At 38.9% G+C, this 21186-nt stretch overlaps 1 protein-coding gene across 2 annotated transcripts in view; it reads right to left on the bottom strand.

Annotated features, from left to right (window-relative positions):
- Window positions 1-4473: 4473 nt before the first annotated feature.
- The window catches only part of LOC121303564 (golgin subfamily A member 1-like), a 33787-nt gene continuing 17074 nt past the window's right edge, over window positions 4474-21186 (bottom strand). For both annotated transcript variants that reach the window (XM_041234352.1, XM_041234353.1), the window contains exons 12-24: window positions 17152-17247; window positions 16125-16220; window positions 15458-15553; window positions 14829-14981; window positions 14193-14288; window positions 13689-13778; window positions 13363-13465; window positions 11431-11591; window positions 8077-8235; window positions 7916-7975; window positions 7113-7292; window positions 6167-6253; window positions 4474-5425 (exon numbers count right to left, since the gene is read on the bottom strand). In XM_041234352.1, the coding sequence (XP_041090286.1) occupies window positions 5345-5425; window positions 6167-6253; window positions 7113-7292; window positions 7916-7975; window positions 8077-8235; window positions 11431-11591; window positions 13363-13465; window positions 13689-13778; window positions 14193-14288; window positions 14829-14981; window positions 15458-15553; window positions 16125-16220; window positions 17152-17247 (1458 nt within the window). In that variant the 3' untranslated portion in view covers window positions 4474-5344. The remainder of the gene's footprint in view (window positions 5426-6166; window positions 6254-7112; window positions 7293-7915; window positions 7976-8076; window positions 8236-11430; window positions 11592-13362; window positions 13466-13688; window positions 13779-14192; window positions 14289-14828; window positions 14982-15457; window positions 15554-16124; window positions 16221-17151; window positions 17248-21186) is intronic.

The raw sequence follows: 21186 nt of genomic DNA, 5'->3' as shown, positions 1-21186 counted from the left end.
AGCCAGTTTTACTACATTCTTCGCAGCCATTAAAGCTCCGTTCTGTGTTGGCAATGCAATTACTTGGTATCTGTCTCCTACATTCTTTCACAGTCATAAAAAATAGGTCAGGTAGCTAACATGTCTGCTAATACCCAAGGCAGTATACATTACCCCAGCACACAGAAATCATTGTTCCTAAACAAGTCAAAACTGTATCCAAGTAGTGAGACAAGTATTTCTAGTTTTGCACAGTATCATTGCTTACCAATTCCTTGAAATTCGATATGCCCCATTTAGTACTTGTCATGATGCATATACATCAACATATTAAATGAACAGAATAAGAGAAATGCAAAGGCAAGCGTTCGTTAATAAACTATAATAATAAACTGACAAATAAATTAACAAAGCACCCCAACATAGTGCTGTACAACTGCACAAGACAAGCATGACTAAACACAATGGTTATTAACACAGCTCCCCTACGCATTAGAAAATGCAGCAGCAATATTCAAGACATGCACACAAATCTTCAGGGCTAGCACCCTAAACAGCCACCCCAAACTGCCCCACCTCAGCAGCCCGAGCAGGGCCCCTGAAGGCTAGTGGCCTCAGACCCCCTTTTCGGCACAACAGCTCCAGTACTGGCGCGCTTGTATCTCAGACTCCTGGGTGCTCACCCCCATGCATCATAAATACTTTTGGGACAGACCCTCTCCAGGCCTCAGTACTTCAGAAAGAAGTGGCCGCCTTCCTGTGCAAGCGAGCTATTCGTCTCGTAGACTCCACCACCCACAGAGAGGGGTACTACAAGGTATTTTCTGGTACCTAAAGAAGATTGCGGCTTTCGCCCCATCTTAGACCTGAGGCTCCTCAATGGGTTCTTAAAAGAAAGGAGGTTCCAAATGCTGACAAACCTTCACATTCTCCAGTTGGTCCGGCCAGGTGACTGGTTCACCACTGTGGACTTACAGGGACATGTACTTTCAAGTTCCCATTGGTCCAGAGCACAGGAAGTGTATCTGCTTCTCTTTTCAAGGAAGCACTGCAGAATCAGTTTACACCGCTGTAGTGCACGACGTACTTGGCACTCCAGCTGGACACCAGTATGATGCGCGCACGCGCACGCCTGTCAGACGACACATTTGCACGCCTGTCAGACGACACATTTGCAGCTATCCAGGGTTGCCTCTCCCAGTTTCAACAGGGATCGCAGTTCACCCTCCTATTTTGCCAGAAACTATTGGGTCTGATTGCGTCTTAGAATTCAAAGGGAACGTTAGGTTACTTACCGTAACCCTGGTTCCCTGAAAGAGAAGACAACCACCAATCGTGGGTTCGATGGAAAAGGAGAAATGTTTTCCTTGGTGGGCTGGACCGAGTGCAACATCCCAGGAAGGGGCCTATCGGCAGCCCTGGTATAGAGCAGGGACCTAGTGGAGGTGGCCAATTGTCTATCCATATGTCAGTTATACATTTACCTAGAGATCTGTGATGATCAATTGTGATGAAAAGTGTGAAGGACATTCTAGTCTGGTTTGACAGGTATTAGGGACTTGTATCCAAATGTACCAGGATGTAGGGGTACAAAGATCTGAGTTTGAACCAATCCCAACCCTTCAACGCATGTGCAATGTGAGAAAAAGCAGCCACTGTGCACCTCACAGCACCCAATGCATTTCTGAACCAACAGAGAACAACCCTGCTGCAAAAATCTTTACCCCTGTAACAAAATATTGGATATACCCCCATATCATGCATCGTGATTAGTGTTACCAACAACCATTTTTGATTTGTGAAATTCAAAAAGCTCACATACAAAAATAATACACAAGCAGATTCTGTGTGAGTTTAATGGAAAAAAAGTAGAGCAAAAAAGTAGAGCACCTACAAATTATTCCCAAGCAAAACATCTTTCTGTTAATCTTAATTTACATTATTCCTGTCAAGCTTCACAACACCAAATAGGGAGAAAAGGCAGGAAGTGTCAGTTAATGCATTTACATAGGTGTCTCCACGGCAGCAGATATTATACATGTCAAAGTGCAGAGTCACCCACTGAATCACCCACTGAGTCAACCATTGAATCACCCACTGAATCATCCACTGAATCACCCACTGAATCAACCACTGAATCACCCACTGAATCACCCACTGAATCACCCACTGAGTCACCCACTGAGTCACCCACTGAGTCACCCACTAAGTCACCCACTGAGTCACCCACTGAGTCACCCACTGAGTCACCCACTGAATCACCCACTGAATCACCCACTGAATCATCCACTGAGTCACCCATTTCTCAAAACACGCTGCTCTTGTTCAAACATAACAAAATACAACAAAGAATTCAGGCCACACTAAAATAAACATTGAAATAAGTTAGATTTATATACTCGTACCCTGTAGGAACAGTTGGCAGCTAGTTCAGTTCCATCTTCAGTCTCAGTATCTACATGAGAGACAGTCAGAACCTCCCACAATATTCTAATTCAAGGGGGACTGACATTTTGGAATAATACAATTAAGCAGTCTTGAGACTGAATCATACACTGGCCTCCTTTGTGGACATGAGCAGAGTACAAAAATAATTATACAACTTCCACAAAAAAAAAAAAAAAAAAAAAAAAAGTGTGTGTGTTTGTACAGTATAATTCTCAGGAAATAATGCACTGTCAACATTTAAAGAAGGATTAAAAAAACAATACCGCCGAGGTTCCCTGAACTATACACCCACTTAATTACCCATGTAATAATACACTTGCTGTATATGGTTAGTGCGAGTTAAATTCTCCTGTTATATGAAGGGGAGGTTAAATACTAGTATAAAGTAAATCCAGTGTTTTATAAATGTATTATATATGTACAGTATTTGTATATAAATATCCACATGGAATGTATTTTACATAATGCAAGGCAGGAAGACATGTTGCAGCTTCCCAGATTATATTTATTTATTATTATTATTATTTTTTATTTTAAAAAACAACCTCATCTCAAAACCTTCAGGTAAAACTTTATTCTAAAATGTGTACGTTTTCACATTATAAAATATATTTGCCATGATGGGGGTAGCAGTTCCCCTTTACAAAAAGCATGCTGTATTGAACCAGATCATCTAAGCATTGTAGAATGTGTTGTTTTTCTTTCTGGTTTGTTTAACCTTGCTGTTTGTGCTGTCCTGTTGATTGTGCGTTACAATGCACAGCAAAGATACACATTTCACTGGGATACAAGGTGTCATTCATGGATTTCTCAGCAGGTTCACAATAAGAACTATGCTTAGTAATTCTGGACAAGTCAGTATCTTTGTAAGGTAATACTATTTTTAGTTCCTAACAGGAAATAAAACAAACAAAAACTTATGGAAAGATTTATCAAAAGTGCAATTTGAACAATATTTCTGAAAAAAAAATCTTTATGTTTTTAAAAAAACTAGTAACAAAATATAATAGCGGCTTGTTACCAGTATTGTGTAAGATTAACGGTTTAAAAAAAAAAAAAAAAAAAAAAAGCAAAATTACCCTTTGGTGCCTTGACCTTGATAAACCCAGCCCAATGATCAGTACTGATTTAACGGGAGTGTGTGTAGGCAGTCAGTGGGGCCTCTCCCTCCCACATTCCTCATGCAATATAAAAGTGTAGTTATCCATTTACTGGATTTCTAGATGTCAACTTGCATGTTGCACAGTACTAAATAAACCGAACTTCAAGTCAAACCAGTGGCCACCAAATTGAATACACAATGTGACGATCGGACAGATGAGTCCTTCAGCTAAACACTTTTTTGTATTTATGTTGTACTTTGTGCACTTTTAAAGAGTTTTTTGTTTATCTGTAATATTCTAGTGTGTAACGCATTTAAGTCCGTATATATAGGGGTGCAACACTTGATGCATCAAATTAGAACCCACTGTGAAGTTTCCTGTTGTCAGTTTGCATTAAAACTTCGAGTGGGTGAAATTGCGCTTCTTTTAGTGCTAGTACGGTAGATAAGCGCGTTGCTAGGATACACACTTTAGCCCTACACATTCGCATTGGACAAGCCAAATCAAAAGGAGGGATATTGTAGTCACGTTTTCTTGATTTAAAAATTAAAGAAAAACTTTTTTTTTTTTTTTAAATCTATAAATGTATCGATTTACCATCTTTTGTTTCAAAGCATGTTTGGATTATACGGCAATATTAATTTAAAAAGACGCTGAATTTAGAAATACAGTTAAATTAGTCAGGATGGGTGAGTAATTCAAAAATGTTGCTTTGCTTTTGGACATAAAAGTTAATAGTAATAAACAACCATAGTTCACACTGAAATGACTGCTGCTGAAATATACTATTTTGTATTATTATTACAATGTTAAATGGGCATATGATGCGGACGCACGCATATTCTTTTCAGTTGTTAAAAACTCAAGTCCTTTGTATTTCCTTTTTAAATAAGTTTTCTAATTTGAATGCAAGTCGTGCCTTTTTGTTTAACTATTACGTACAACTGTTTTTAGTTATTGGATCTTCTGTTAAAAGCGAATGTTTGTTCTTTATTTCGAAAAATAAAACGTCAATGGATCGTTTGCTGTTGATAAATGTCTATACGATAATCTAATACGAAGGAGGGTTAACTTCTCCAGTAAGGCTACAATTGAGATATGTCCACAATCCAGAAGGTAATGTAATTGCCAGAAAAAACTACTTAAGTTACGATTAATTTCTTCCATAAATCCTAAATGCCATACACCTATTTGGGGCACATCAATATGTACTGAATTATAGATAAAACTGTGCAGTACACTGGAGGGCAGTATTTCAATGCTGCCTGTGGGTGACATCTATAGTGTATCAGTGTATACATTAACAATACAGCTGGGGTTTCAGTGAAATATTTTCCTTTTAAAATGGATGCTTTGAATGGAGACGATGCAACTGTAAAATCCATCCCAACAATCACAAACAGTCACTTCTGTAAAAGAAAAAAAGATGCTCACTACTTGTTTGATTCTCCATTATTTAAATCACAGCAATTAAAAATAATTTGTCAGACATTCACCCCTTTACTGCACCCAGAGACATTACCTTTCACAGAACCCAAACACATATTAACAACAGTCTCCACAATCTGTCCCTAATGATAAACATTTGCCCCCAGAGGAAAGTCTCATAATTTGCATTATATGACGCTTTGATGTAAACAGTTTCCTTAAAAAAAGTAAAGCTTCATACTAAAACACTGTAATAACAGTGATCTGGAAACACTTGGAAAGTGGATCTGCTCTGGTTTCTACTGTAGTTTCTCATACACACATACACACGCACATCGCTGCGTCCAGGGCACTTTCAGTTCTTAGGTCCAAGTGTCAAACTTGATTCAGTTCCAGTGTGTCGGGTCACCTGACACAGAGGGGCGAATAATACCTTTTGGAGAAGGTTTGGACCCAAACCATGACATCTGGAGAGAGGAAAGATGAATACAACTGTTAGGATGTGGAACATCTGGCAAAGAGACACTAAGAAACAGGAAGGGAGTAGGATGTAGCAATAGTATATAATAATAAGGGTACAATAAACAGTATATAGTAAGGGCATAATAAACAGTATATAGTAGGTGTATAATAAACAGTACAGTTGGTGTATAATAAACAGTAATTAGTAAAGGTATACTATACAGTATATAGCAAGGGTATAATAAACACTTTGTACAGGGATAATGGCACAGGTAACAGTCATGAACAGTGCTCACTCCAGGCAAGCTTGCTTTGTCACCTAGCCCCTCCTATTATAACTTTTTACTATAAAAATTAACTCAGTAAAATGTACCAAGGGTGTTAACAGTTTGTATATGCTATGTATTTAGATCCCCCCCCCCCCCCCCCCCCCCCCCCCCCCCCCCCCCCCCCCCCCCCCCCCCCCCCCCCCCCCTGCTGCCAACACATACTGACCGAATATAGGTGTTAGCCTCTGTGTTTATACAGTAGTTCATGTACAGCAAATATTTAAATTTAATTTTCAATATTTCTTCAGTCTTTTCCCTAAAAGCTGTACCCATAGTCTTACAAATAAACGTTGCAGTAAAAAGATAGCTTCTTATGCCAGCTTTTCTCACTGGTTACAGATATTCCAGATATGTTGCGATTAAACATGTTTAATCCAAAAGTTTGAAATGAAACACAGTAACAACCCTAAAATGCACCTTATATTCTAAAGTCTGCTTGAGCATGTCCTCCTCTTCTCGTGTGAAGTTCAGTAGCATCGACACAGCCTTTATTAACTGGTACGCCTAGGAGAAGAAAGCAATATACAATACAAAATCATACTTCAAAATGCCAAATATAAAAACATTGTTTTATGCCACACATGTTGTTTCTACATGTTATGCAATCAAAGACTTCTAGGCCCTTTCCATTTTTTAGAAGGAAGGACAAGAAGAAAAATGTGCCCAACTTTAAAAATATAAAACTAAAGAAATGAGTCGTGCTGTTCTTTAACTGAAATTCATCTTCTCAGGATTATTTTTGTTTGAGACTGCAGAGCGTTAGTAACAGATGTCCACAGTCCAGAATGTGATGTAACAATGTTCTTTTTGATAAAGCTTTTATTGATTACGGTTCATCTATGGTCTTTAGAAATTGGGTAAAACATTATCTGAAAGAGACCACCTAAAACAGTATCCACAGCACTACTTTCAATTTAGTTTCTCTGGACAGGCATCCAAAATGTTAGCTTTCAGCAGCCACAGCATGTCAAACGCTTGTCAGTTTGGTCAAAATCCCTTTGCTTTACTTAATGAACTTGTTCTGGACTTTAAGTGGGTGTAACAAACAAAATGGTTCCATAAATCTTCCTGTCATGCACTTTCATTGTCACAAATAAGCATGTTTTAAAATAAAACTACATGTTTCCTGTCATGCGTTTTTTCTTTCAAACTGCACATCTGAGACCTACATAGCAAATGGATGCGCATGTAAGATTTATTAAAATACTTTGTTAAACACTTTGTCAGAGAAAATTTCACTTGTACAGCATACTCAATCAAAACTACAGGAAATGTTGAAAAGGCATGTGAATACTGTCTGGAAGTTAGTTTACAGAAACAGTAGGTTGATTGTCTTCCTTATTGATGAGGGACTGACCCTTACCTCAGCCTCTCGAGAGGACATGAATTTGAGGACGACGTGTTTCAGGTACGCGAAGTTGATTTCCCGTGAGTCACTGATGTCCGAGTTGTTTATGACTGTAGTGGCAGCGCTGACGATGGTCGGGGGTTCAGGGCCAAGCCTCTCTTTCACACCTGCGGTTTCAGCTTCCGGTTTTATTTTCTGAATCACGAACAAAGGGGGGGGGGGACTCTTTTTCATTTTACTTTTGACTTATTCCTTACAAATGTAACAGCACGCTTCTACTTTGGCTGTTTCCATTAGTGGAGAGTTTGACTGTAATTACATTTTCAAAAATGTTCAGGGCAATTCGACTTTTGTGTATTTATAAACAGAAGTACAGAAAGTAGTATGGAACAACCATTCTATAATTGCGATATCCCAAAAAATTATATAAATTAAAACCATCCGCATCTACAGGACTATAGAAAATGACCCCAAATGGAGACAAATTCATTTTTAAATGTGGTACAAACAGCTTAACAACTCTCTCACAAGTGTCTTTCCTTACTAGTAGGCTTAGTGGTCCAGTGGTTAAAGAAAAGGGCTTGTTCCAGGTTCAATCCCAGCTCAGCCACTGACTCACTGTGTGTGGCCCTGAGCAATTTCACTAAACCTTCTTGTGCTCCGTCCTTCAGATGAGAAGTAAAACCGAGGTCCTATTATAAGTGACTCTGCTCTAGCAGTTGTGATGCATAGTTCACCCCCAGGTCTCTGTAAGACACTCTGGATAAAAGCATCTGCTAAATTACTAAATAATAATAATAATAAGTGTCTTTGCTTACCAACTCTTTCAGGAGTGTCTTTTTCAGCTCTGCTAGTCTCTGTTGAAGTTGTTTAATTGTCTGAAAAGAACAAAAGAGTATGGTTAGTAAGACTGCAAATGTTGGCATACTACATGTTTTAAACCACACACACACACACACACACACACACATACACATACCTTATTCTTCTCTGAAACCTGCTGCTCCAGCTCCCGGTTCACTCTCTGAATCTCGGACACATCGTCTGCAGTAACGGCCCCGTTCTGTTCTTTCCCAGCATCCTCCGGGGGGTTCAGCCTCTCGTTCAGGGCCTGCACCTCTGCTTCCAGATGCACCACCTGCCATGACACACCTCCAGCATCAGCAATACAGAATCAAAGCAGGTTTTTTTTTTCTTCTCAGTCACATTCATATTGGGTAAAACAATGCCGAAAGTGCTGGCCATGAATATTATATAACCTTTATTCTTCCCGATAATTCTTACATCTACAACAAAGCCACACCTGAAACTTCCACTATGCGGTACAATATATTAATTATAAATAAATATTGGATTTGTTTCTATCTATAGTCCTTTAAGATTAAAGAATGGCCTTGACACTGACAAAAAAAATGAAAATACAAAATTAATCACATGCACAGTGGCACAACCCACTTGGTGGAAAGGAGTGGATATTCAGGTTATTGATCTGCAGTGTTATAAGGTGTTTATCTGTAAATAGTACAACCACTTCCTTGCCTACAATCTAGGAAGCTAAAAGCCATTGTAATTAAGTACATTACAAGACCATCAGACTTTCTGATAACAGCCACTGAAAGAAAACATTCCCTTTCAAGTGCGAAAAGTAACCATTACCCAATGGATAAGTATAACCAAGCCGTCACAAGGGAGAAACTCACCCCTATGCCCGTTTTGTAAGGGTTGACTCGGAAGCCGTCCTTAACACCAACTCCAAAGCCAAGGTTTTGAGGATCCACGACACTTAGTCTGTAGAACCCGGTAAAGGTATGAGGAGTAGCCCACACCGCTGCATTGCAAATGTCCCTGAAAGATGCACCCTGGAACAGAGCCCACGAAGTTGCCATACTCATGGTGGAGTGAGCAGTGAGTCTCTGGAAAGGGCAAGTTGGCTCACTCATAGGCATTCCTGACTGTGTCTTATCCATTCGGTTTAGACAGGGCTTGACCATGGGTCTTTGCTCCATAACTGACAAAAAACCTGTTCAGACTGTCTCCAACTTTTAGTCCTGTCATCATAATATGCTATAGCCCGTACTGCACAGATCTGGAGTGGTAAACAACGTTGCAGCAGCACAAGCCATTCAAAATTATCTAGACAGCATTCAGAACTGGGCAGTCACATGGCACATGACATATAATAGAGAAAAGTGTAAGGTACTGCACGCAGGCAATAAAAATGCCCATTACAAATACCATATGGGAGATTCTGAAATTGAAGGAGGAATCTATGAAAAAGATCTAGGAATTTATGTCGACTCAGAAATGTCTTCAACTAAGCAATGTGGGGAAGCTATAAAAAAGGAAGCTACAAAATGCTCGGATATATAGTGAAAACTATTGAATTTAAATCAAGGGAAGTAATGTTAAAACTGTAATATGCATTATTAAGCCCTCATCTAGAATAGTGTGTTTGGTTCTGGTCATCTTGTTACAAAAATGATATTGCTGCTCTAAAAAGAATGCAAAGAAGAGCCACCAGAGGGACAATGTCAACTCGGGGGACTTTTCAAATTGAAAAAAATAAACAAGGACCAGGGGTCACAAATGGAGATTAGACAAAGGGACATTCAGAACAGAAAACAGGAGACACTTTTAAAAAAAAAAAAATTTACACAGATAATTGTGGGAGTCTGGAACCAACTCCCCAGTAAAGTTGTTGAAGCTTACACCCTGGGATCATTCAAGAAGCTGCTTGATGAGATTCTGGGATCAATAACCTACTAACAACAAAACGAGCAAGATGGGATGAATGGCCTCCTCTCGTTTGTAAACTTTCTTAAGTTAATGAATGACGAGATAGTCTTCGGCACAAAAGCAGGATTGGTACGGAGTGTAACCTTAGTCCTGGCTTCTGCAAAAATGAAGCAGGCTCCTTTGCAACTGAAAATGCTTGCATCTCATTTACCTGCTTTGCAGAGTGGATTGCAAGCAAGAAAGCCACTTTGAGAGATACAAATTTCAGCTCAAATGGAGGCTTTATGAATGCTTCAAGCATCGTGTTAAGCCTCCAGAGAGGAACAATATCCTTCATAAACGGCTGAAATAGCTGCCACACAGACCTTTAAATGTGGAGGGGGGATTTCCCCTCGTCAAACAGGTCCTGCAAAAACTGCAGCATAACTGCCATGGGACAGGTCATTGGGTCAAACACCCGAGGCAGGCACCACGTCTCGAAGATGCCCCACTTGTACCCTTACTGGAAACATGCAGACTCTGCTCTGGCACTTTGCAGGGTGTGAATGACCCTATTGGACAAACTCGGATGGCTCAAAAGCAGCCGTTCAGGGTCCAGACACAGAGTTGCAGGCTCGATGGGTCAGGATGTCAATAAAGTCCCCTGTGCATGACTGAACAGGTCACAGCGCTTGGGCAGTCTCCACAGCTGGCCACTGAGAAGCTGCATCAGTTGAAAGCCAGAGTCTCCTGTGCCAATAACGAGTTACTAGGAGCACCTTGGCCCAGTTCTGCCTGATTTTCTCCAGATACAGCAGGAGCAGGAGTATAACAGAAACCTCGGCCACTGGTGTGCCAAGACATCTACTGCCAGCGTGTCCCCGCCTCCTGTTATGGAGTACCAGATGGGACAGTTGGTTGATTCCTGGGAGGTTTATCTCTGCTTTCCCAAACCTCTCCCAAATGAGATTCACTACCTCAGGGTGAGTAACAAGACACCGTCAACAAGTGGCTGCGGTTCAATGTAAGTTGAAAAACCCTGTTGTTGAGCCAGGCCTGTAGAGAGCGCATATACAGGAGACCCAGTGGAAGGGTCTGGGAAGCTGCTCCCATCAAGCCCAGAAGTCTCTGGAACGTCAAACAGCCAGAGTTGTAGCTGGGTGACAAGGGGGGTTAGGGGTGAACAAGGCAGAGGTGGTAGGCTCATCCTCAAAGATGGACTGCTTTGTCTCACCTGTAAAGGCCAGGGCATTTACAAAACTGCAGTGCCCCTCTTACCAGGGAGAGCTTACCCGCAGGAATTTTCAATCACAGGTCACGACATAAGCAAGAAATACATTTGTACTTATTGATTCATATAGGTATTGGCCTTGGCATAATATGACTGTGAGAGAACATTCTGCCTGCTTTCCGAGAGGTGTTCTCTACTGTACAGTTTACGGCTAAATGCATTATGGAAAGAGAACGTCCCCCTGCAACATTTGATTGAAGCACTAAGTGGGTGGGTTATGTATCTTGTGCTTTTTTCTGTGGTTTAGAGAGAGACCAGAAAGAATGCATAAGCAAAAACACTGACTGTGACATGGCATCTTCAGAACAAGCCTCTAGCATTACTTGCCTGAGTCTGGCAGGTCTCCAGCTGCTCTGTCTGTGCTCGCACCTCCTGTTTCTGGATGTTGAGTTGTGTCTCTGCTGCACCTTCTTTTCCAGCCATTGTCCTTCTCATGCTCTCAATCTCTATCTGACGCTGCTGTAGTTGTGACTGGACAGCTTCGAACTCTAGAGGAGAAAACAGGAAAATCATTCAAACCTGTTTTTATATCGCTTGATAGCCTGTAATGGCACCTGTGGTTGAATGGTTTGAAAACATGAAGTAGTGAATTTTTGGAAAGAGAAACAGTTGTAAAGTATGTATGTAGTATATTATATATATATATATATATATATATATATATATATATATATATATAATATATATATATATCAGGAATGATTTCTGAGATTTGCCAGGAGGTTGAAACAAATGTGTACTTTCATTGGACACTGAGAATCCCGGAAATCAAATGTGTGTGCCAAATGTGAGGCCAGTAACTCGAAACATTTGATCTTTATGAAACAATGACTCCAGTTTGGCAGCCAAAGTGAAGGGTACCTTTACATGACCCAAAGGAATTTCCAAAACACTGAAAATATGAAGTCTGTATCTCAAATGGTGTATAATGAAAAGTGATTGCAGCTAAGAACTGAATTCCATAAATCTTACCCATTTTGCACATCAATAGCTACACATGCCTCAATGTGTAGTTTGTAAAGAAACACACTAATTTAAAACATGATATCTATTACTACTTTATGTTATAAAAAGTAGTAATTTCATATGCCTTTCTCTCCCAGGAAATGCGTTATATTTCACTTCCTTGGTAATTCCACCTCAACAGTGTCTTCTGGGTCATAGCATGTTACTGGTTGAAAGCATGTCATTGAATAGGGGAAGCATCTGACTTGTTACTGGCAGGACAGAAGCCGTGAAGCAATGGGGATAATTTCACCCTCTAGATGAAATGAAAAAGCAAGTGCAACACTATCTTAAAAGCACGAGATTCCTTTAAACAAGCAATCCAGTTTTAAAATAAAAATACATCTTTACAACAACATGTGCTTCTTTCAAAACTGGGTATTTGAGTCATTTATATGAAATGGAATGATTTTGTTAGCTTCATTTTCATATCATTGTATATTGTTTGTGGTTAATACTGCATCATTATAAATGGCTTTTTTCAAAACTTATGATGGAAAGGTGAGACGATTATATCTTGGTAAGGCATAATTGGCAATAGTGTTTAAATGCAACTGTTAATGCTACTATTATTTTAATTCATTCATTAATAATTCAATCATAATAATATTCATTTTGAATGTACAGTAATTATCACTCCAGGGGTGGACAGCTGATAATATTAATTACAAAAAAAAAAAAAAAAAAGAAAACCGCCAAGAAGCAATATTGCCCAACAGGGGGCAAAGTCCAACAGTCTCTTGTAAACTAACAAAGTTATCTACAATAGAATCATCACAGCAAGTGGTACATATCACAGGTTTCTTGTGTACAAATACATCTTCCAAAATTGCTTTTTGCGTCGTCTGTCAACTAATAAAATAATACTGATCTGCTATTTAGATTACAGATCAGTATTAACAGGCTATCAAGCGCTGCAGAACGCCAATCTTGCTATGTCTAGCTGTAATATTAATGTATTTTTACGCTCAACCTGATTTGGTAGGGCTGCTTGAGGTTTATACAGTGGTACCAAAACACATTACTAAAGATACTCTAGTTTCAATAGTTTTATAAAACTCCTGAACTTTCTATATTAACTACCTCTTGCCGTCTTTCCACAATGTATTCCTTTTTCTGGTCCGCTGCTAAAACTGACACACCTGAAAGTCCTTCTCTCTCTGCCAAAAATGATTGACAACTGTCACACAAAGAATACTTCAGTGGTTGGAGACGACTGCATTTGGCTTTGTTTACACCTTTCTTATATATTACCTTGATTAAGATGTTTCATGTCCTCTTCCATCCTGGTCAACTCCTCGGTTTTTTCTATAACTGACTGATCCTTGTCATTTAGAGTTATTGTTAACTTCGTAACCTTTTAGAGAGAAAAATTAAAGATAAGAAGTCTGCATGGATAATCTGTGTATAAGGGTCAACATTTTGAAACTCCTACCCTATGCACTGAACGATGTTCATTACCTTCATGATTATTTATGAGGACTGACTGAGGTCTGCTAACCCTTCAGTCCATTTCAAAATAACACATGGTGCTTTAGTGGTGGTTGTAGCTGCATGAAGCACGAACTTGGGGCACAAACCTGCTGTTGAAGTTCTTCCTTTTGCTTCTGAGTTTCTTCTAATGCTTTTGCAATTTCCACACTAACCGTTTCTCTGCTACGTAATTCAGCCTGAAAAAACGAAGAAGAAATTGGGGCAAATGATCTTTTTACTGGGTAAAATAAACTTATCAATAAATATATTCAAACAGGTAATCAAATCTATTAATGTCTGCCACTAAAGTGATATTAAATGGCATGCTGAAGTGTGTATATGTATATGTTAACTTCACTATAACGAACACCCGTTTTAACGATCACAACAGCAAGAACCAATTTTTTCAATGTAAATTAGCCCTATGAGAACGATCACATACAGGGTCACGGCCGGTAGTGGAATAGCCTGGACTCGAACCAGCGAATCTTTTTTGTTTTTGGTTCCATAAACCTTACAGTATAATACTGGTAATTGTCCAGTATGTAATATATCCTTCAGCTGGACGCATTAATACATTCTGAAATGGCTTTCTAAGAAAAAGTCAATACCTTTGCACGTTCCAGCTCAGCTTCCTGCTTCATCAAAGTATTTTCTGTTTCAGTTCTTATCTCTTTCAGATTCTTATTTTCCTGCTCAAGTTGACTCTTTAATGATGAAGAACAAGGCATTAGGATTCTAATAATTGTATGGTAAGAAAACAGAATACAAATCATCGCAAGTAATTAACATAAAAAAATAAAAAATAAAAAATAACACAGATAAGCCCAATTAATCATGCCATGTCACTACCAATACATAATGATCATTCACAAAATAAAGGCTGACTAAACTCGCTCTGACAAGGTCAACCTACCAGTCTAAATGTCATTGCCTTGTTTTCTAAAGTTGAAATGATTAAATACATTTCTGGACCTTGTCTGACAGAATAACTCAATATTTGATAATAATCCACTGATTGTAGCATTGTACTTGGAACTTGGCTAGGCAACCTGCTTTTAACTAATTCTATGGAAAAAATGTCAAAACTGTGGATAACATACTCAATAATTAATCTTGTGTTTTCCCACATATGTTCCCATTTAAAAAAAAATGCCAGTAAAATACCTTCAAATGTTCACTTTGTTTTTATCTTAGGGTTATCTTTGTTTAAACGTACTTAGTGGACAGGAGAAAGGGATACTTACTATGCTGTGCTGAGCAGCTGTTTTATCAAACTCGCGGGCAGTCTCAAGAGCAGATATCTGAGCTTCCAATCTGTTAACCTTTTCTGTATTCTGATGGCGTCCAACAGCGATATGTTGTTGAAGTTTGTTCCTCTCTGCTTCAAAATCAATATACTGTGAACGAAATGTGCGTTAACATTTTACCTAAGAAACAGAGGGATCCAATGGCATTTAATTTATTTTCTGAATGCTGGGCTGGGAGAAGAGCAGAAAACAAGGTCCAAAATACAGAACATGGCAAGGTAAACATGCCATTTTCTGTACACTTGAATTCTTGATCAATACTGTTTAAAAGGAAAGTATAAACCATTTATCCAGTCCACTATCCGAAGCAAAATGTGGTAGTGTTCGCCAAAATTTTGCAACAGTATTAACACTAATGGTCTCAAACTCCCATCACCCTTTTTCAATGTCCCTAGAAAACTAAAACAAAATAAAAAATTACCAAAATCAAACTTGCAAATTACAATAGAGTTCAAACCAGGACTTAAATTGCCCCCCACCCCCCACCCCTCCAAAGGGAAGATTTATTGTACATAGTAATTTGGAAAACCTTCACAACTTTGGTAAACAACTTCATTTTTTCTTACCAGCTTTTTAATTTGTGCTTCTTTGTCATTAATTTGTTCTTCACTTTTCTTCAATTTTTCGTTACACTCTTGTATTCTTTGTTCAAGTTCACTTATCTAGGAGGGAGAAGTGGCAAGAAGTGGCAATTAATCCATACCGAAATACAAAAGACCAGAACAATAACAAACTGATAGTTAAACTTTTCCAGCATGAAGTAACTTTACAGGAAAACTACAGAGGATAACTAATTAAACTTACAAAATACTAAAATCTGTGAAAATTATATAATCTCATAAATGGAAGTATGAAAATAAAGAGCATGGCATTGTAGGGCAAAGGAAATCTCATACACTGTTTAACCAGTCTGCAACCTGTAAATGTTGTATTGCCTTAGACCTGCCATAGAAATTAAAAAGAGGCGTACATCACTTGTATGAAAGAGTGGGACAAGTTGGGATCAATAAGCTACCAAAAACCAAAACAAGCAAGATGGGCCAAATGGCCTCCTCTCATTTGTAAACTTTCTTATGTTCTAAGTGTATTGATGTCACTAAATATATTCTTATCTGAACCATGGACTATGTATTAATGCCAGTTATTAGTTGCCCATTTACATGGTCTGTAAAGAGGAATTCCTGATTGTGGTGGTGTGATTGTAAAAGCTGTTTTACAGCAGCATGTTTTTACCTGGTTCTCGCTTTGTTCTCTCAACGATCGTGCAGAGTCGTCTTTACATTTCAGTAAAGTCTGTACTTCGGCTACTTTGCTGTTAAGTTTTGAAATCTATTTGTTTTAAAAATATTGAAAAAAGGAAACACATTTAGGGCAACCGTTTATAAGTAGCAAATGAAAGCTATTCTTGCTTATCGTGCCCCTTCGCCTCATTTTTCGCAAAAAACTTTGTGAAGTGCAGTAAAACTTAGAACATTTATGTTAGCAACATCATACACTTTCAAAGAATATAAAAATACACCAAAACTGTGAGGCTACATTCACTCGCAACAAAAGTCATATCAAAGTTTTGAGAAAATTGAGGTGAGGGGTATGATAAGCAAGAATAGCTTTCATTAGTGTAACCAACCACAGACTAAAAGTAAATAAACTAGGTCACTACGAGCTAAATATTTTCAAGCAATGCAGTCTACCAAAGCAAACAGTAAACTTCACCGCTGAATGAATGTGCTGAGAACTTGAAACTCCCTGGCAGGTCCAGATAATATTCAAATTACTGACAAGCAACCCATTTTAGAGCTGAACAGCTGTATTTTATCTTTGTTTGAGCCTGTAGGGGCTGCACACTGAAAACACTGAACAGCTGTACACTGCAATGTTCACACAGAGTCAATTTACAATACTGTGTAAATACTGAAAAGTGACAACTACTGTACAATTTTAATATTTATACAGCTCGTCTGTATATTCAACGTGTTCACTGCACCAATGCCAAATTACAATCAACAGCTGAGTGAATGCATTTTACAAAGAAAAGTGAAGTAAACATTAAAAGGGTTTCTACTTGCGTAGTTGTGTTTATTTATTTTATTTCATTTTACACACATCATTATCGTAACAGTTACTTGTATGAGTCGCACCTAAATGTTCTGGTAAAATAAAGAACAAACATACCATTGATAATTAGATAGCACTGCACCTGAGGGATTTGCTTCTTATTAAACTGTGCTTGATTTGAATGTTAAGCAGTCTTTGTACATACCTGTGCTTCCAATAAGCACACAGTTTCACTGTGGCTAGTGCGGGTCTCTAGCAGTTGCTGTCTGGCTTCTTCCACCATCTGTTCCAGGGATGACTTCTACTTGTCCAAAAACAAAACGCAACAGAAAACTGAGACCTGGGCCTGAATTTGATGGAAATGATGGCACTGCTATCATGCATCTAGCCACCCCAAAGGGCTATTCTCTCTTTGACAAACCTTGCCTCACTGGCCGAGAGGGGCATGGCTGTTATTGCAAATTCAGTGCTCGCTTCTTCAGTTCTTTCTTTGCCTGCCTTTTCTTCATTTGAGCATCTCGCCATCAAGCTCCTTCTCCTATGTCCCTGTTATCTACCGTCCACCTAAAAGCAACTCTGCTTTTATTGCAGAGTTTTCAGAATTCCTCTTCCTCACCTGCACTTCAACTGACAAAATCCTACTTCTAGGTGACTTCAACATTCATGTTGACTTGCCTTCCTCCCCACTAGTGACCGACTTCAACACGTTTCTTGACTGGATCTTACAGAGTCCTAACGCAAGCATATCCTGGAGAAATTTGGACGTAGATATTCCAGGAAGGGGAGGCTTTATAAAGGAGGGACATTACTTAGCACGAAAAAAGGATTATATAAAGGATCTCTTGGGAAACAGATTGGGTTTTCTCCTGACTCAACTGACATGAAGACTGGGAGTTCACGGTGTGTGTGGGGTTCATCATACGAGGTAAGAATGCCACTTTACCAGACATAACATGAAAGTTCTTTGACTTTCATATCCTGGCTCAGCCACTAACTCACTGTGTGTGTTCAGGACTAACAAGTCTCTTAACCATTATTTAAAATTGATCAAAATGGACTTTGGCGCTTAAAAGAGGGCAGCCTTTATTAATAACACTATGATTTTCAAACGCTGCAATATTTCATTACATGATTTATGACATTTTACAAGTATCGCAGTTGCTTATTTTCTGTAATACGATAGCCTACCTGTATGTAGCAGTGTGTGTGGCTAACCTACTTTCACTACAGTACATTTATCGGTGACAGTTACCAAGACCCTATTAGGTGGGAGTTGGAAGGTCAGGGGAGTACTGTACCAACGAACCAGTATTGGTTCTTAAGGGGCGGGACATCAAGAGTGTGACATCAATGTTTTTCTGCACCAAAATTTACTTAACAGTATCAGTTTATTTTCTGTAAAAACTAAAGTATATCCTACTCAGTTATTTTTTTCTCACGGTAACTTGCTTGTTTGTAATTTCTCTGCAAAAGAAACCGAAACTAAATCTTCTCATAGATAGTAAGCACATTGTTTTTATTTGTATGGGATTGAGTATGGGAATTACAAATGAATTAAACAAAACAACAAAACCACCTATAAGAACTTCAGAAAGACTGCTGTTCTGTATGTAGTTTATCTTGCATTTTATTTGAGAACTGTACTACCATAAAATAAAATGTGCTTACTATCTGTGTGTACATTAGTTTATAATTTAAGTGCTAGATTGAGGCTCCCGTCTCTTCGGGGGCATTACATGTATATAGTCAGTGTTGTATGTCTGTTTACTGTGTGTGTTTTTTTCAGTAGGGGAAGAAAAAAATACCTTAAATGTTTCTTTATTGATAGCGGCGTTTATTCAAGGGCAGCCTCTATTATAAATAGCTGATATATGACTATGGCGTCAATACGAGGGCGTCTTTAATTCGAGGGCAGCGCCAAATTGAAGTAATACGGTATATTATTTATTCTTTTTATTATTATTATTTATTTGCTTAGCAGACACCCTTATCCATTATTATTGATGAGGTGTGTATGGTTTCCAATGTCACTTAGTTATACATCCATCTTCGCCTATGCCAACAAAGATAATGGCTGGTTTGGAAAAATCAACATCTTGAGAAAGCGTCTTTTCTGCTATTTACTCAAGAGGAATTACACAAATTGACTGGCTCTATGGGATCTGTGGACCTGTAGAAATTGTTCACGAAGGATGAACTCACAATTAATATGCTCCAGAAGCAGGAACAGGTTTATGCCAATCTGCTTAACCGTGCCAGAGCGACCAACAAAACTGATCACATTTTGCTGAGTAAACAACTGATACCAAATCAAGAGAGGAGCTATTTACAGCTGCAAAAAAGAAATTATCCAACACATGAAAGATTTAGATGACAAAAGACAGAAGTTCAGCCTTCCTACAGCATTCCTACAGCAGACATATGTAACCAGACACAGACAGCTATGCTTGATAATATGCCTAGGGAGGACATTCATCTTGTGGCAATGGATACTGCAGACTGCTTTCCTTCCCTCCTGGAAAATGTACTGAAAATTGAAAGCTTTTAAGGCTGACTGCAGTCGTACAGCTGGTTTTCAAACTAGCACACGAGTGAAAATAGGCTGCAAACTGATGCTTCGGAGGAATATCGACATTGCCACTGGTCTCATCAATGGGACAATAGGGAAACTTCAAGCGGTTTCCTGTTATCTAGAAAAACCCATGATGGTGAAAAACATAACCATCCATTTTAACAATGGACACACACATACCTTTGAACACTCAGGGCCTACATTGTTAGAGAGCAGTTTCCAGTCATCGGTGCTCACACACTCACCATTCTTAAATGCCAGGGCATGACACTCAAAACAGTGATGATGGACCTTGGTAACTCCACTTTCTCCTGTGGCCAAAGTTTTGTGGCACTTTCTAGAGTTACTTCCTACTTTTCACCTTATAAACTTTGACCTCACCTGCATTAAAGCACTTCCACCTGCAGAATACAGCAGGCTAAGAAGTCTTTACTGCCCTGAGTTGATAAGCTTGAAGGAGACCAACTCACACAAGGGATCCATGTTGAAGGATCGTGTGTATTTTATACATCAAGCCATCACCAATGTTCAGGAAAAGTTACCACATTCTGAGGGAACACTTGCAGTCACACATCCAATGAGAGGCTTGAGCAACACTCATCTCACCTCCTGCTGTGCAAACACCATGTTACAATGCCTTCTTCACTGCCAACTTCTGAAAGAGTCATTAAAACAGACTGAACAACAAGCCCTCAAGACTTTTGTTATCAACTATGATCAGCTGCCATTCACTACATCTCTCAGTGGACATTTGTCACGTCTTTGGAGTTGAGCATCAAGATGTTTCTTACCATATTGTGTAAAACTTGCCCAGAAATACGTGATCTGTTTTCAGTTACCACAAGGCATGACATGCTATGTACAGAATGTTGGTACCGCACATATAATCAAGAGTTGGGGCATGTTTACTCTCTGCGTGCACCTGATGGTACACATTCCACTTGTCTGGAACAACTAATTAATATGGAGCACAAATGGGCACCCATTGATGGTGGCAGATGTGACCACTGCCGAAAGTCTACACTACTTAAAACGCAAAGTCCTTCAGGTCAGCAGGAAGAATGCTTGCAGTCCAGCTTATGCTTTGGCAAACCGAACCACACAGGGAAATTACAAAGCGACAAGATGTGAAGTTTACTGGTGTGTACGATAGTACAATTAATGCGGACAACTGCAATTCAAAATTATCTTCCATTATTATACACAAAGGAGGAGATGTCGCTTCAGGACACTACGTGTGTGTCCTCTCAGTTTCTGGCACTACAAAGTGGAAGCATGTTTGACACACTTATTGAAGTCAAACTACTGCCAACAAATGCAAAAGATATGTACATGGCCTTTTATGAACAGATGTAATGCTTTAAGGTTGGACTGTATTAGACTAAGTTGATCAAAATCACAAGATCAGGAGGCAAAAATCTGAATATTTCTACAATTAATATGTTCATGTAATTTACTTTAGCATTCATATGTATATGTATGTTTGTAACCAAGTACAAATTAGTAGAATATTTTTTACCACTGCTACGCTTTTATACTTTTGTACCAATGTAAAAAAATCAGTAACTAGCAATTAAGACTTGGGCATTTCAATGCTTTTTTACTACCATTTGCACAGGTAAGTTTGAAACCTATTAACATTAGAGCCGCCATGCGGGTCACTTGACC

Source organism: Polyodon spathula, chromosome 33 (assembly GCF_017654505.1).
Source record: "Polyodon spathula isolate WHYD16114869_AA chromosome 33, ASM1765450v1, whole genome shotgun sequence".
Lineage (NCBI taxonomy): Eukaryota > Metazoa > Chordata > Actinopteri > Acipenseriformes > Polyodontidae > Polyodon > Polyodon spathula.
The sequence above is the reverse complement of the archived record's forward strand: the minus strand, read 5'-3'. Positions and strand labels throughout refer to the sequence as shown.